The sequence below is a fragment of the Botryllus schlosseri genome, chromosome 11 (genome assembly GCF_051294905.1).
Source record: "Botryllus schlosseri isolate E-star chromosome 11, Bs_hap1, whole genome shotgun sequence".
In the NCBI taxonomy this organism is placed as follows: Eukaryota; Metazoa; Chordata; class Ascidiacea; order Stolidobranchia; family Styelidae; genus Botryllus; species Botryllus schlosseri.
In genome coordinates this window covers 4,164,679-4,182,174 of record NC_137246.1, presented here as the reverse complement: position 1 = coordinate 4,182,174, position 17,496 = coordinate 4,164,679, and the positions used below count along the sequence as shown (strand labels likewise).

Below are 17,496 nucleotides of genomic sequence, written 5' to 3'. Positions count from 1 at the left end.
GAGCCCCAGACCCAAGAATTTTTGCGGGGCCTGACGAAGTGCTGTTTCATTCCTGCCAACGGGTATACGCCGAAGATGTTTAAATAAAATATTTGGGGGTCCTACCTTTTGAAACACACCTCACTCAGCTTCACCTGTAAATCTGATTACGTGAGCATATTGACCGATTGAATCATGAATTATAGAAATTTTCGCGCTTCGCGCGTTTAGGTGAGGTAAGCTGTCCCAGAAAACGGCCCCCAATGTTGAGAATAAGTAAGTCAGGATAATAAGCGAACAGCCCGAGGGAGTTATGGGGGGCGAAGCCCCCCAGAAGTTCGGTTAATCAACATATGGGGGGCCCAAGACCAACGTTTTGGTGGGGGGCCTGGCGAAGTGCTGTTACGGTCCTTACTACCGATCACCATTACACTCATACTATAGGAACATTCCTTAGACAAAGACTCTTCGCTGAGAGAATCTTCTTCATCTGTTTGTGAAACTTTTGAATGTAAAGAAATTAGAACATCTGGCCCATGAGCAATCGGTCGCATTGCGTGAAGTGAATTAGGTTATTGGATTTTGGGCTTATTTTTGATATTGGATGCAAAAACAACACATGAGAAAAAGTAACATTCGAACCATTGGCACACCAAATGTTGAAGATCTCATTTTGCAATGCTTCACAGTCTGGATGATGACATCCAACACTAGGTCTAAAATACTTCCTTGTAAATAGCTAGTTCTACTTGAGTCGAAATTTATTACATTACTTCATATTCTACTTGAGTAACGACGGTGACTACTTTTGATCACTTATGATGACGTCACAATGTTGTATAATGACTTTGACAATAATAACTATGATCGAATAGTAAGGAATACTTTACAGACCAGGCTGTTATTGGTACTAAAATGGAAAATTTTAAATAGCAAGTTATAGATAGTCGGGACGTCATAGAAAAAAGCGACTTCATATTCGTAATCAGCGTAGGCAAATTATCGTACAAGTCACCTTTTTGGCAAGAAAATATAATAATCTCGGTCAGTGTAATCGTCAGCAACTAGTAAATTGAAAAGTATCTCGTAACTTCATATCTATGATCTATATTCTATGGGATGCCAGTAATTTTGAACATAGAACAAATCGACTATTGAGCTTCGATATTGCCAAAGGCGTCGGTTTTATGTCGGGACAGTTCGCTCTCCCTCGTCGTTATCAACCCAATTCTTGCTGTTTGTTGGGACTGAGTGGACACTGCGCGTTTAGTGACGTCCGTTCGATACGAAAAATCAAACTAAAACATATTATGTGGATAATTCGAGTCAGCAGATATTGATACCTGGCGATGCCAACACTGCCAAAAATAAAATCTGAAAATACTTAAACGAAGCTATTTTCGGCAGTTTTGGTTCATGTCAAAAATGTCTATGGCTGCATATCACGTACCTTAAGTATTCCATGTAAGCAGTGTCGTTGGAATCGAGATAGTTCAAGTAATCCGCCAATTCCTTCATCGACGCAAAGTCATCCGCATATATGAAAGAGCCCGTAGGTGCTACCGCCTCGTAGTCCGATTTCTCAGCTCCCCAAACAACGGGAACTGCCAAAGATCCGAGGGCGTTGCTGCAAAACTTTTCCGTGATATAGTCTTTGCAGTGGAAGCTATTCTCGAACGAGAAGTAGAACTTGTACTGTCGAACTGCTAGATGGAATTCCAACGTTTCGCGGAGATTGCCGTTCGCGAATGACTTATCGTGAAAGCACCGACCAAACCTTTCCAAAGCGAAACCGTACCCGATGATTTCATTCAGCTTTCTCATTCTTATACGAGCGCCAGGCGTGTCGCCGCAGTTAGACACGACAGCCACGGCTAGTTTTGTCTTCTCTTGGAGCAGCTTTTCTGGGGTAATGTCCGACTCCAATATATCAATGAGATTATCCATCACATTGTAGTTATCGCAGAATCCTGAATCTCTCCTGTTGTAGGTGAAGTTATGTCAGAATATAAAAAAGTAGGACCACATATTTTCGCGATCAATGAAAGCATCAAAAACGTTTTAAACAATATTGGTAAAATCTAATTACTGCAGAGACTTGAATAAACTTTTTATGGCCCTGCTATAGTTTTGTTTCTCAATTTTATTTCTCGCGTCATAACCGACCTCGGGGTTCGCGCATTTTGAATGGTTTTGGCCTGATGAGGAAAACCGACGAAATAACGTAATGGTGAAGCGCCCACCATCTTGATCAGTAGGTCGGGGGCTCGATCCCCGGCCGGGTTAGACCAACACTGGTATCTATGACTTCCCCGCTTGGCGATCATGCATTACTGGGATAGCATGGAATGGTGGTGCAAGGCTTGGAAAGCCTTACAGCAGGGCCGGCCAACCCATGGCCCGCGGGCCACACGTGGCCCGCGAGAAGGTTTTGAGTGGCCCACGAGATAATAATAATATTACCAAAAATGGATTGCCCCGATTGTGAACCTGCATGGCCAGTCAAAAATTTGATTAGTCTGCCCACAACACTTGGGATGTGACGACTAAAATATCAGTTCCGACGCATTGACATATCCATGGGCCAGTCAAATTTTGGTAGAACTTCGTACATTACAATAAAGCAGAATATTCTGCGGTAGATTTATCTCAAGTAAAAAATTTCTTCCCGCTTCCCGCAATATGTTGTCCTGACAATGAAAGAACGCCTAATGTACCAGATTAAGTCTAAGTATAATCGCAATTACGAGAAAAAGTCTCGTCCAACATGCGACCTTGCGTTTGCGCTCGCAGAAAGACCGTCGACGATGAAACATTGGCATAAAATGATTGACGCATCTTGGCCGAAGCTTTCGATATCTTTGAGAGCCACTGGCTATTACACTGCAGCTGGTAAATCCACATCTATACAATGTCACCATAGACTTTCATCACGATATCGGGTTAGGGGGAAAGTCACCAACAAATTATCGTACCAGTGCTACAGGACAAACCATATGTGGCAATTTCCGACGTCAAGTAGGTGGAGCAGAAAAAACGCATATTACTTGACGGAGTTTCTTAATCTGATCGCCAGCGCCCCCCAAGTGGCGATTTAAATTTTGAAGGGGACGGAAACGCTCATGGACAAAACGGGGTGCGCTGGGCCCAGGGGGACGGTATGGAGGGGGGACCGAAGATAAATGGTGTCGCAGTAAAGGGTGCAGTAGGAACATATGATTATATATTCCACAAAATATCTTGAATTCGGTATTTTATCCCGCAGCGAGCAGCGTGTCGATATCAAAGAAAGGGACACTGTACCACTTTTAAGAGTGAGAGCCCTTTGTACATATAAGATTCCTTGAAGCCGTTTGGTCGAAATGATTAACTAAATATATTCGTATTTGAGAGCTACAAAATTAAATCTCCGAAATATTCTTTCATCGTATCATAAAGGATGATACTGCTTAGTATTGTGACCCGCGACCCCATCATTAACGTTTTAAAATATGGGTTGATTGTTTGGAATACATTCATGTTAAAGTTAATAACTGGATGCAGTACCAAATTTAGTGTGAGCAAAGATCTCTACCACTATCTCAGTTGATGTCAGTCATGAAATAAAACAAAACCAATGCAATACAATAAACGTACCCGTATTACCAGTCGCAGAAGTGAATTCGGGACGTGTAGTCCTACACCGGGCTTGAACCAGATGGTATGAGCCCGTACCCGATGGTTGTTATAACAACCTTTATTGGATCCCGAATACAGCACATACAATTATTATACTGTTATTTAGTCGAGTGGTACTCGGCTGCGCAACAAGCTATTTCCAATAGTAAAGTCACAACCCGAAAACACCGACCGGACTTCGAACCCTTTTTCTTTGATTTTACTACCGTCCTTAAAATATGGGGGGGCAGCAGACGTACGCAATTTTCGAAAAGGGGCGCTACAGAAAAAAAGAAGAACCACCGTGATTTGATATCTCGTTAGGACCTATACCTGTATGTCATAGTGTCGTTGAAATTAACATCATTTTCAAATTGGAGTTGATGACCTCTGTAAATCTTGACTGTAGCTGAAGACTCGCGAGCCCAATATATGTAGAGATGTTTCGGGTTCCTGAGAAAAATCTACATATCACTCCACAATGAGTGCAAGGATTGTCACGAACTTCACCTCGTTGACGGCATGTTATTTTTGCGTATTTTGTCGAAGTGGAATAAAAGTGCGCCTGTTCTTTCATCTGAAATCTGCGGAACAGTTATTACTGAGTGAAAGAGCCTTATTTGTAGATATATAATATGTGTGTTGTACTGAAAAGGGCGTATCAAAAAATTCCAAAGAAACATCATTAATAACTTCATGACGAGTACACAGCTAGAATGTATGGAAATTCTAGAAACTTTACGAATGGGAATTTATCGACACATACTAACAACTTGTTATCAATTTGGGCACCAGTTGAATCGAAGGGTATATGATACACGTGACCAGCAGCTTCGACATTACGCAAACATGAAATGCGGATATCCCCAATTCAAAAGGCACCAACGAACACAAACCTTGTCATGATCGAAGGTAACTTCGCAATTTCCACAATTCTTTGCGTTGATTGAAATTGGCGTAGTGTCGTCGAACATAGGCACCCACACCAGGATGATCTGTGTGCATTCGAATCAACGAGTTATTGCGGATACAGTAAAATTTTTCTCTCCCTTTTCTGCTGATCTTGTCGTTGGTCCCCGGATGGGAGGGAGTGATGACAAACGCACCCATCACCGAAAGTCTTGGACATGTTTGGCGTGGTATGAGTAAATACTCGATCACATTACGCCTCGCCAACATAGGCCTACTATATAGTCCCTCTCGCAAATTTCCATGTTATTGGCTCCTATATGCCTAGATGTAGACGATCTATTTAATTTGGAAATTACAAATATTTGTTGACCGCATTGCATGGTAAATTTGTTTACCCCATTGAAATTCTTTTCATCCCATACAGTCTTAAGGAAAAGAGTGAATATTCATACCCGAAAGGTGGTACACGAACACTTCGCTTCCTTTTATGTTATCTTTTCTCAAATCCAGTGTGCATGCCTCCTATTTGCTTGCTATAGGCCAAGGTGGGTGTCAGATTAAAAGACTACTCCAAGGCATATCGGCACCCTCCTATATTTTTATTATATCGCAATCTTGCGGTGTATTGACTTGATACAAAAAATTATTAAATGATGATGATGATGAGAACCTATTTTAAAATTCATAAACCAGTTCGCGGTGCGCCTACCACCTAGGCGGCCCGGGTTCGATTCCGCGTTACATGTTATTCTGGGCGCCCCTACCCCCGCGTCGCTGTTCTTACGGCAACAAAAAAAAGCCCAGAAATAGACCCGATGAAAGAGCGCACTCGCAAAGAATGGAAAGAGCCACAGAAAAGAGATAGAACTGGGCACTATAGGGCGAGGTGGATGCCAGTTTAAGAGACCGCAAATGCAAACGCAACTGGTCGTTCAGCATCTTCCTATCTGCTCATTACATCGCATTGTGTCTTGTCGCGTTGTACATTGTGTGTGTCCTATTTAGATGAAAATATAATCTGACGATTATTATTATAATCCTCATCAACAATCGCCAGTTTTCTGTCTCTGTATATATTTATTCTTTAGTTTACTTCTTTTGTTTACTAAGCGGAAGAGACAGTTGTGATTGATTCGTGGTAACACTTTCATAAATCCGGCATGCCTGGTGCCTACCATCCTTCGTATACTCTATTTGTCAAACTTTATTTGGATTGAAATGCTGTGCTTGATTTCTACCGCGGTATAATTTCGAGGTAGGTTCGCACTCTTTAAAAGACCAGATAAACCTTCGTCACCTAGAGACTACGCGCGGACTAAATTCAAGCTATTTTAGGCGAATGTAAAGAGGAAGGCTTATACTTATACAATACATTGATGGAAATGTACTGCATTGCAATGGTACCCAATAGTACATAAAGAAAAAAACGCTGAATTAGGAAGGTTTGCAAAACATTTTGGATTTGACGTTGTTAGTCTCACAAATTAATGAAGAGTCGTTTGAAATTGACATTCCTGCCTCATTTCTGCTACTAATCTGTCCCAATAAAGGGATTGAAACCTCGCCATGGAATTCATTTTCTCCTGTGATATAGCATTTACATATAGGACTTGATATGACCTGTTTCCTCAATTTTGGTGCCATATATGTTGCGATCATACCCAAAGGTGCCGTCGGAAGCGTTACGCGTTATTATTACATTCGTGTCCTACTATCTTTGCGGAAATGGAGTTTTGGCACTTGTTCATATCAAATCGAAGGCTCGGATTTTTAAGGCACTACCATATATTCCACGAATTGCAGCTGCGGAATTGGTTTGGAAATTATAAAATTCTGCCCAATTTCCGCATATAGTACGATGTTATTTACAAGAAAGGTCATCTTTTTGCTATTTAGCTCTAACCTTCGGTACATATTTGCATAAGACGGGTAACGGTTGCACGATAATTGAGCTGAATTTGAACTGAAACTTATTGGTGTCCGCGGGGGTCCTTGATTGTCCAAAAGGGGTCCGCGACGACGAAAAGGTCGAGAACCTCTGATCTACAATATTTATAACCTCATTCGCGATCGAGCAATTATTATCACGCGTTGCGTTCCGACCGAATAATACGATGTCATTTTCCACGGCGAAGCGTCGCATTTCTGAACTTGTACCTGGGGTTCATTACATGCTCATTCGTGATCGTGTTCGTACTCACGTTCGTGATTGCGTTCGTGTTCGGGACTCCGCTCAGCCAAACAGAACATTTATCTTCGGGATGAGTTTTACATGTTTCGTTCGTACTCGTGAGTTCTGTTTGTGATGAGTTCGAAGTGAGATACTTAGCACTTCGTTTCGTACGTCAATGAGCTGGGAAGGATTCCTTGATTGCTTGAATACCCATCTAAATTTGTTACCGGCACATTCTGGGAATTGATGTTGAAGTGACAGCAGAAGTCCAGACAATGAGCTCGTAATTTGCGAAATAATGATTGATTTATGACTTGGTTAATTATTAGGGATGGTGTGAACCTCTGAAAGGTTCAGGTTCGTGTGAACGTGAACCTTTTTGAAAGGTTCTGTGTGAACACGAACGTGAACCTCATGACGTCACGTGACGTCATATTGCTAATTTCAACCCCATATTTCAATTAGGTGATCGCCCATATTAATATACTGTATACGATACCGAGCAACGACTCGGGGCCACATAATAGCTCAGTAATTAAGTACATATTGACGTTTGAAACGTCGCCAAATGTATCAACTGGGGCAATCAAATGATATTAATCCCATAAAATCAGTATCTTGCGTCGCTTCGCCAAAAATTTCGACCTGATCGGACAATGTATTCGGCGTCCGAGTATTGCCACATGGATATTGAGCAGAGTGTAAAATCGGTTTCTATACTTGCTACCGAATAAAAAGTTATACAGCAGTATAGCCAACACCCCAGTCGCACGGATTTGGTTTTTATGATACAGTATACATATGTAGTCAAGATTGACCCCGTTCGCCTGCTAGATTTTTACATCAGAAGACGATATCAATCTCATTGATTGGTTGAATAAGGATCATTTGCTGACAAAATACCGTGTATTTCGCTCTTGATATCATGTGATTGCGGGTCAATATGCACCAACGGAAAGCAGGATATTTCGAGCAAACTTTGGTTACAATACAAGTAAATATTTGAGATTGTCAAGGGCATGCTCGTTTAGTGTTGAATGTTTATGCTGCCAGCTCCATGCATAGAGTGGCCCGCAGTTGAAATTCAATAAATTTGAACCAAAGATGCTATAATGAAGTGAAAATTGCAATGGAGCATATATGAAAAAGGTTCACAGTGCAGAACCTACCAAGGTTCTGTTGTGAACGCGAACCTCAAATTTTCCGAGGTTCACACACAGAACGCGAACGTGAACCTCACGTTCACACCATCCCTATTAATTATGAGCCTGAAACGAATCCAAGACTTTTTGAGACCTAAATTTTTCTTATTGCAGCCTGATTATGACAGGGCAATTACCCTGCACTATCGGCAATGCCATAATTGTTTTCATCGTCACGGCTATCTAATAGCTATTGAAACAGTAAGGGAGCTTTCTAATAGCAAATGCCTGTCTGCAACCTTATTTAAAAATTTATAAAGATCTTTATTACAGCGTTCGGCGGCAACGACATCCTTGGCATGTAAATGAAATTTGTAGCTATCGAAAGCATTCAATTGCGAAATACACTCAATACTCTACTAACAGTTCACAGTTGGCTGGGACACGCTCAAGAAATCTTTACTGCTATTCTGAAAGTTTCCTGAACCGACGGTTTTAAGATATACAAAAACGTTGTGCTGTTCGGTCTGCCGAACGATGACCCCAATGGCTCCATGCTATTCTTTACTTCTGGTAATGAACATAAATATTCGATTTAATATTTTCTTATTCTAAACTCTGTACTGACTTTTTTATCGCTCCATTCGTTCAAGTCAAAATATTCCCGTTCTTGAAATACTCCAAAGTGCGATTATTTACAATGACATAACGAGCAGTCATATTGCCGAAATAAGTCCCCTCGAAACAAAAAAGTCTTCCCGAATGACGAACGTACGAGCACGAATGGTATTGAGTGTTCGCGATTTGCCGAATATATTTGTCCGAATTCCCGAAGATATTTTTCAGAGTGTTCGTGATAAGATCGCACGGAATACCGATCATAAAAATGGTGAGCAATTTCCCGACGAAGAGCACGTAATAACCCCTCAAACGGCCGAAGTCAAACTGATTGGCAATAAACTTTCATTACACTGTATTCGTTTAACGTAATAATTTTGCGCAACACTATATCTGTAGTAATGGTAATCAAAATTACATGTATATAATAGCTGCATGTATATTGCGGTATATATTTGTTTTTATCTCAACGGAAATCTGGGATTCCGAAGGATTGCAGATCAGCGTATGTGTTTCCCAGGATAGTAAAAGTTAAAACCATTGATACATAGCATTCAAAATAGTTCACCTTTTTCTCTGTAGCTTTCTTCAGATGTTCTTCAAGCTGATCCCTCAGCGTCAGATATTTTTGAACCGCCTTACTGACTTTTGATGCTGGTGACAGATCGGTTGTGGGTGCCACAACCGGTTCTGCGCACGGACTAGCTGTTGAAGAATTTCTGCCAGGTTCAGCAGGATCAATACAGTTATATTCCATCTTCATCCGTCTCAAGTAAGATTGGGACTTCAATGTTTGCGCGAATCCTGTATCCGTGCTTTCCCATACTTGGATAAAATAGATCTCAATGAGAACCACGACCAGCGAGAATCCAGCGAGATATTTGCATTTTGAGGAGAACAGAAAGCTTTTGTCTCTATCCATTAGACAAAACGATAACTCGAAAGGAAAAACGAATGTAGATTTAATACTGAGACGAAAAAGCTATAAAGGGTGCTAGCAATAATCCACGTTCCTGTCCTTAGGTCCGTGACGGGACTATTATACTGCATTCACTGTACTGCTCCTACTAGTCCATTGTTTCTTAAACTTTTCCGGTCGCGAACCACTAATTTGAGCTTTTACTACACCGCGTTTCACCTAAATATCAGATGACTTATTTTAGTCAAATGTAGCAGTATTATTAGAAATTGGCGTTGTTAATCCACCATAATACCAATGAAGAGTACGAAAAGTGGCTTTAATTTGCTAGATACAACTGATTTCCGTATACAAGATTGACTATAATGGTGATTGTCGCAGATTCCACCACTGCTCTACCCAACGTTTACTTCCTATAACTACATCCACTGAGTCCAATTCCACTGTAGCATATATTTGAAATCATTCTATCTTAAACCACTTAACATCACAGCTGTTCACTGCACACTCGCCGATATAAGCCCGTAGGCACCATTTCTGATGTAAATCAAGCGCGCAGTCACGTGTTTTCCAGGCCGAAATCTGTGTAGGGGGAGATGTGGTACCGATGGATCACTGGGACCGAAAATACTTTGAAAATTCTCTATGATAATTCCATGATTACACTCCGTGAACTTGTCCACAATTGCTTGCTCGCAAAATCTTTCCTCACATACAAAAAAAATCGACGTGCGCGAGCTATGGGGTCTCTCACAGATGTTTTTTGTTTTGGGGGGTGTAAAGTAAATTTATATCGACATATACATTTTTCTTCGTAACCTTCAACACGAAAAAACCAGCAATCATTTTTATTGTGAAGTGCAGGGCTTGTATCAGGCTATATAATGGCACCTATCATTTTTTTCAGTACTTTCCTTGAGTGGAATTTTTTTCGATTCATGTGTAAAATTCGTAGGGTGGGGACCGATGATACAATAGCCAAATCAAGCAAAATAATCAAGCATACTAATCATAAAACAAATGAAACATGCCTACGTACAGAAAATCTTTATGTAATAATTACATATGATGTTTTATCGCTATAACGAGGTGTTTGGAAGTCACACTGTCGATTTTCGGGCAATATGTATGTACCCTCAAATTTATAAGTCCGAGCCTAAATCGAAACGTGATTTTATGACAACATTTGAGTTACTATTTATTCTATTTCTTGACGGTTGCGATCAAACATTCTTCTTTGGCTTACTGTAGCTTAGATTATAATACTGAGCAAGAAAAGTTGTCACATCTGAGGTATTTAGGGTATATGTGTCATAGGTCCCCGGATCGTGTGCCATTGGACCCACCGGGTGGGGACCGATGACACGTTCGAGCAACAAATTTTGAACGTCCATAAATATTTTTTGAAAAGACGGATATTCATGTATATGTGCGCGATAGGTAGAGCTTGTATCAAAGTGCTGAGCCAGCAAAAGACCTGCTGTTTTCGGCTGAAGATTTTGGGGCCAGCGATCATTTTCCAATTTTTGATCCATCGGTACCACATCTCCCCTATATAGAATCTTGATGTTGGAAACCTGATTTTATAGCGCTCACTCGTTTAAAAGGCCTACAAACCCGATACGGTCGATATAATCACTCAGTATAAAGCAGAGGTCTCAAACACGCGGCCCGCCAGAGCATTTTGTGCGGCCCGCGACGACATTTTAGATTTTTATTAATTTGACAATATATAGATGTCACATATATCTTTTCAGGTTATAAAGTGAAAATTTCCTCTTAAATTGCTCCGAAAGCCTGAAACTATTCATCAAACTTCACCATCACATCAATTGCAAACGCTACCATGCAGTGGAAGATTCACTGACGTGAACTTTCTTAGAACTAGTCGGACTCGAGCTAACTCGATGGCAAAATGAAAATGACTCGAGTGGACTCGGAGGGACTCGGAATGCCGTGAATTTGTTAGAATCATAGACGCAACAAAGTAATCGCGTATCAGGGGAATAGTAATAGATCAGAAGGTCGCAGCTTGGTATTTCGCTAAGTAAGCAAGTAGTTATAGCAACCATTGACAATCTGTTAGTTACATCTTTGGTCGCTAAACCATGTTATTAAGGCCACTTAAATTTATCGAGTACCGTTGTGGAACGCTCCAACGACGTAACAACAATGGGCCGTTCGGCGTTCCGACATTTCAATCACTAGGACACATTCATTAGCATATTTATATTATATTTATATTTTTTCCGCTCCCATATATTTGAAGATATTTGGCCATGAGATTAATAGCCTACTTATCAGAAGTAGGGCCTATACCAGAATCCTGGATTGGAATTACAGTGCCCAACTTAAAATTGTTCTGATATCAGTCTCTATTATCAATCTGTTAAATTCAAAATATTCATGTAGCTGCAAAATTAGAACCCGGTAGCTTTTATGATGACATCGTACATTTGTCCGCCCATATGGTGTCTATCAGTCATGGGGTAATCGCGATTAGTAATCGTAATCGATTGCGACGATTACAGCATTTTCAAGTAATCGTAATCGCAATCGACTACATTCGACAAAATTCCGAAGTAATCGTAATCGATTCCCATATCTAATCGATTTCTCTATGAAAAAACGATTTCTTTTTATTTTTGTAAGGACTATGACATAAACTGAACATTCGTGAACAAGGCCAAGAGATATTATACCAGGCTCGTGACAGCAAAAACGTCTGTTTTTCAAACGCCAGAGCTCATTATTACGTCAGAGACAGCCTATTAGCTTTGTGTGTCATTGCGTAAGAAGTATCCACACTAAATAGATATTCGATATACGTACGTCATACATTAGTGTCATTGTTAGAACACCCACCGTGCTGAATATCAGGTTATCAACACGTTCCACACGCCACTACCTCGCAGCAGTATAATTTATCTCCGCTCCGTCTAGTTTCAAATAGTAACTTATGGTTGATGTTTGGTTATATGCTTATGCTTAGTTAAACGCAATTTGACCGTAGCTGCTTGGCGAGCAGTAGGCCTATCTAGCACGTACGTACACCGGAAAAAGATTTGAAATTTTGTGCTCGTCAAATAAAACATAGCGATTTCCACAACGAAGCAGTAAAAATCAACAGCTGGTGATATATATATATATATATCAAAACCGAGCCGTTTTTGCCGTTTCTCGTAACGGCAGCTTGCAGTACAATATCTGTATTAAGTTGAAGGCAGAATTTTATGTTCGCTTCGTCTTATTCTCATATGAATCTACTTGAAAGGGCGCCAATCGTTATTTCACAATTCTTTACTCAACATTAGGACCTGCCGCCATGGCCATGGGCTTACATATGTTAGCATGGGTTGTAGCTATGGAATCATGACCAAAACAGCAAGTCGTCCCCTATGGGGTGGTAATCGCAAGTTGAAGACTGAATTTCGTCGAAAATTGCATTATATTACTATTGATTTTTAATCCTCTCTCAGCCCCCGATGGTCAGGTTTAACTGTAGAGTTTGTTTGTTTGAGGTAATCTTGGTGTTTGTCGACTACAACGGTTAGTTTCACCAGGCCGATTTTCTGCATTTTTGATTCCGTATCTGCCGACTTGTAGCACGGCCCACTTCTAGGCTTATTGTAAGACACCGCTTACGCGGATGAGGCGGCGAGGAGGAGCCGTGGATTATACCACTGCGCTATCTCGCCACACAATTACCTACATGTAGATCTGGGGGCACGTAATTAATAATTATAACCTCTGGTATCTTGTTATAATTACTTTAGTGTATGTTGTTAATTCGTGACCTCCGGTTTGTTATATATTCAAACGATATTGTAGTGGCTCAAGCGTAGCAGACTAAAAGAAAAACTTTCGTGAGACGCACAAACAAATTGTCATGTCTTTATATCTGACTGCATGTCTAGCAACTCAAGTTGTAAATTACTATGATCAGTGGCCACTTAACAAAAATAGGACATGAAAACATTTTCATCATGGAGAAAAAAGCATTCATTCCGTCAATGCGGCCGTTGAACTTAACAATCACGTCAAAGGATCCATTGGTTTGATGGTCAGATAGCGTTGTAAAACGTGTTGCAACACCACCTGGACTTAATTTAGTCTGATGATGAGCAGACTTAAATTTGAGTGCCAGTCCAAACGCATTTGAGTGTGAGCATACTTTTTGACGTGAGTTGAGTAACGAAATCGTTGCTGAGTAGAGAATCTCTACTCGACAGCAAAGGAATTGGTCTCCACCCTTAATGATAAACTCCAGATTCCATTCCATTCATTCAGAAGTAATCGTAATCGCAATCGATTACAATCATGAAGTAATCACCCCATGTCTGGTGTCTATATCTTATATTTAATATATATCAAGTACAACAACAATTCTCTTCAAATAGTAATAAATGTGAATATTCTTTTCGTGCCACGCCTAAATTGATACAAGAGTAAATCACATTTTGACGACGTGTGTTTTGTCAGTCTGCTGGATCGGCTCACTTTCCATAGGACAATTCATTCCCGACTAATAAGGCCTAGTTGGAGAGACATAGAATAGTCCTATAAATGCTGCGGCCCGCGGCGTCGTCAAAACTGGAAAACTGGCCCGCGAGCACATTTGAGTTTGAGACCTCTGGTATAAAGTGATGTTGATGCGAACAGTATGTTCGTAACATCAAATCTAGCTGTATTTCGAATTTTGTTACCCCGATTTCTTGACGTTCGCAGTCGAATCCAAGGAATATCAGTGTAATACCTTTGCCCACATAAATATATTCTTTGCTGTGATATTGAAATCGTGTAGGCTAACTCTAGCTAGAACCTTGGTCGTACGTGCGTGAAATATACCTCTTTCTAGTAATTTATATGGAAGGAAGTAGTGTTTTACATTTTGCCAGCGACTTCGGCACTTGGTGAATTTTGCATTAGGAATGTAATGACTATATTATTATTACGAAAGCGATGCATCAATATGGTGTTAATAAATTCGTAAATGAACATTTCACTCAACAGAGAGAGAGAGAGAAAGAGAGGGAGAAAGAGAGAGTGAGAGAGAGAGAGAGAGAGTGAGAGAGAGAGAGAGAGAGAGAGAGAGAGAGAGAAAGAGAGGGAGAAAGAGAGAGAGAGAGAGAGTATTTGCCCACATTTTAAATCAACATCACACACAAAAAATGGGATAGGGCTGTGGAGTCGAAGTCGGAGTTTTGCTCATTTCTACCTTAAGGGGACTAGCAACCCAAAATAAGCTATTTTTGGTATTTTGTTGCAAAGCGCGAAAATAAACTTACCTCGTTCTCGGATAACTAACACAGGAGAGTGTAGCTGCGAGCAAAACCCTGAACTCGGGATGCTTTGCTATAGTGTTGTTACTATCGTGCTGTGATTCTCAAACCTTTTTATTCGTGTACCATTTCAGGCCTGTGTACCGCGTTGGGGTGCCAGCCGGATTATAACTGACTTCACAATAAGACTGTCAAACTGAATAGAGCTGAAGGGCAGTTGTTGTGCCGGCTTGGTATATAGACGGCTGATCGCTATAATACAATACCGAGATTGGTGAGCCTGAACAATATTATTGCAAATGTCAGCTTTGGGGCGCGGTTTTCGGATATCTATATATGTCACCAGAAAAACACATGATTGTAAATCGTACCAACCGTGAAATTTCTTTTTCGAGTATAAAACTTCGATCAGGAATGTTCTTGCAGCCGCTGTATAGTACGTTTATGAAATTTTAAGGGGTTGGAGACCTACCTAGCTTACCCCACAATTTCTCATGCGGGTACACCATCTTTTGTCAGGCGCTGCAGGCAATGTTCCCTCTAAGCTGCGCACAGAAAATCGAAGCTGCGCACAAAAAATCCGAAGTGATGACCTCTTTTTAGTCGTTACGCATTGTTGTCCAAGGGACCGCGCAATGAGCTGGTAAGTGCGCGCAGAAGCGTCAAAAATGAGAGGGAACATTGCAGCCTGCAAGTGTGATTATTGAATTGTGAATGCACATCAGAGGATTCCCCGAGGTGGCCATGAAAGAAAAATTGTTCATCTATTAGTCTACTGCACAATAGCAAAGTACATATAATAAAATTTATTAAAGATACTATACAGCTATGCGCTAATTTTTGTTCTTGCGAAGTTAAACTTCTTCCCTCCACCAACAAACATTGTCAGAGCTAAAGCGAGTTACAGTACATGAATAATAACGAATTAATTAAATTACTTGAATGACTATCAAGTTTATTGAGTGCTTATCATAATAACACCGATTACTGTATAAACAACTTTCTAAATTCAAAATACGTTTCTTCATTTTTTTCAAAAGGGCGAAGAAAGAGGCCTTATTACAAGAAAAGTCGTGACATAGACTCCGTGAAGGACAAATGAACAATCAAATGAAAAGATAAAAGGTCCATAAACAAAGACATCCGATAGACCAAAATCGAACACTGTTGCATCAGGAATTTAGCCGAGATGGATGTTAGATTGAGATACCGTAATTATGGCCGTTTCAACATCATCCTATCAGTCCATTAGATTGTATTGTGTCTTGTGTAGCACATTGTATATTGTTTGTCTTGAGCGAAAAAAGAATAACAGAACCCCGGATTATGATTATTATATTGAACGCAAACTTTGACCTCGCACCATCCTTAAAATCATATTTACAGACAGTTGGTCGTTAGATGTCACTAAATAGTTCTTGAGAACGCGAGGTATTCTCATCATTCTCCCTTTTCATTGGATATTTGTTCTCGCATCAAATATTCGGATACCCTGAATTACGCAACACAAAACACTCCAGGAACATTATCTTATTTACTATTATATTGTTTTCTATTTGATTTTCACCATCGAGTTCTCGTTGAATCATGCGGTTATTTTGACATCGTATTTTCATTTCTTATCTCTTCACCGTATGGCAATCTTGCCGGGTATGGAAAGGACAAAACTGATAATAAATTGATGATTGGGCGATTTTTTTACCTGAAAAAAGGATGACCTCAAAAATCAAAATTTTGACATTTTTTATCTTAAAAAACCTAATTTTGACCAGATTTTGACCTCATGTATGTAAATTAGATGTTTTCCCACATAATATTATAATTTTACTACTTATCTTCAATGCGGTTGGAGCTGTCTGTCCTTACGAAGTAGTTTGGCCTGAAAAAACTTTATTCCAATGAAGTCTGGACCTATGAAGAAGTCCATTAGTTATAACAAACATTATGTTAGATATAATTAAAATTTGTTGTAGTACAACGAAATATACTTTTCTACATTCTCGGGTAGAAAGAGCCCGTCCTTAATAAGTAGCTTGCCAAAGAATGAAGAAATAACATTCAACAGCAGCAGTTGTTGGCTGACAACATTGAAGTTGTGCGTGCACTACTGGTTACACAGCGTGTTGCTTCATTCTAGCCCTGTTGTCTGCATCACAATTTTTCATCATGCACTTCTTGATATAAGAACCAATGCCCACGCAGTCTTGCTTCAGTTAGGATATTGCGGTACGTTCAGCATACCACCATGTCAAACTATTTGTTTCATTTGGCCGTTTATGATTCACAATTAGCAGTTAATGGGCCGAAGCCCATAAAGTAGGCTAAAAGCTGTAAAATGGCAAATGATAAGTTCACCGACAGTGCGAACATTTACGATACAAACGAAATGTAGTTGGCAAAAACATCTTGATTTTGTAAACAATTTTGACAATTTTTTTACCTAACGCTACAATTTTGACAAAATTTTGACTTATTTTGACATGTCAAAAAAATCGCCATACTGATGACGATAATGATTAAAACATTGACACCTCTCCTCCATTAGCATTCCCCGTCGAGGAATTGTCTTCTCGTGTGGGAAATCCCTGTCAAATTCTGTCTATATGTTAGTTATCAATGGAGCCCGAACGATTACTATCGGCTCGCCGAGAATATAGATCTGTTGAATAATCCCGCTTGGGCCAAAAAATTAACGAGACTACAGGTTTCGTGTCGCTGGGAGGGGCCGCTCACACTTTCATCTGTGTGCCTTGGAGTCGACTTTTATTAAAATACACCAGCCAAGGCTGTATAAAGAAGGAGTCCGTGTGACAT

General features: G+C 40.2%; 1 protein-coding gene across 2 annotated transcripts in view; it reads right to left on the bottom strand.

Annotated features, from left to right (window-relative positions):
* The window catches only part of LOC145450963 (4-galactosyl-N-acetylglucosaminide 3-alpha-L-fucosyltransferase FUT5-like), a 263,546-nt gene extending 253,712 nt beyond the window's left edge, over nt 1-9,834 (bottom strand). Inside the window, exons 1-5 of one of the 2 annotated variants that reach the window (XM_080329458.1) lie at nt 9,050-9,834; nt 4,533-4,631; nt 4,147-4,220; nt 3,970-4,089; nt 1,430-1,960 (exon numbers count right to left, since the gene is read on the bottom strand). In XM_080329458.1, the coding sequence (XP_080185584.1) occupies nt 1,430-1,960; nt 3,970-4,089; nt 4,147-4,220; nt 4,533-4,631; nt 9,050-9,403 (1,178 nt within the window). In that variant the 5' untranslated portion in view covers nt 9,404-9,834. The remainder of the gene's footprint in view (nt 1-1,429; nt 1,961-3,969; nt 4,090-4,146; nt 4,221-4,532; nt 4,632-9,049) is intronic. The other variant, XM_080329457.1, reaches the window with a different exon arrangement.
* Nucleotides 9,835-17,496: the final 7,662 nt, after the last annotated feature.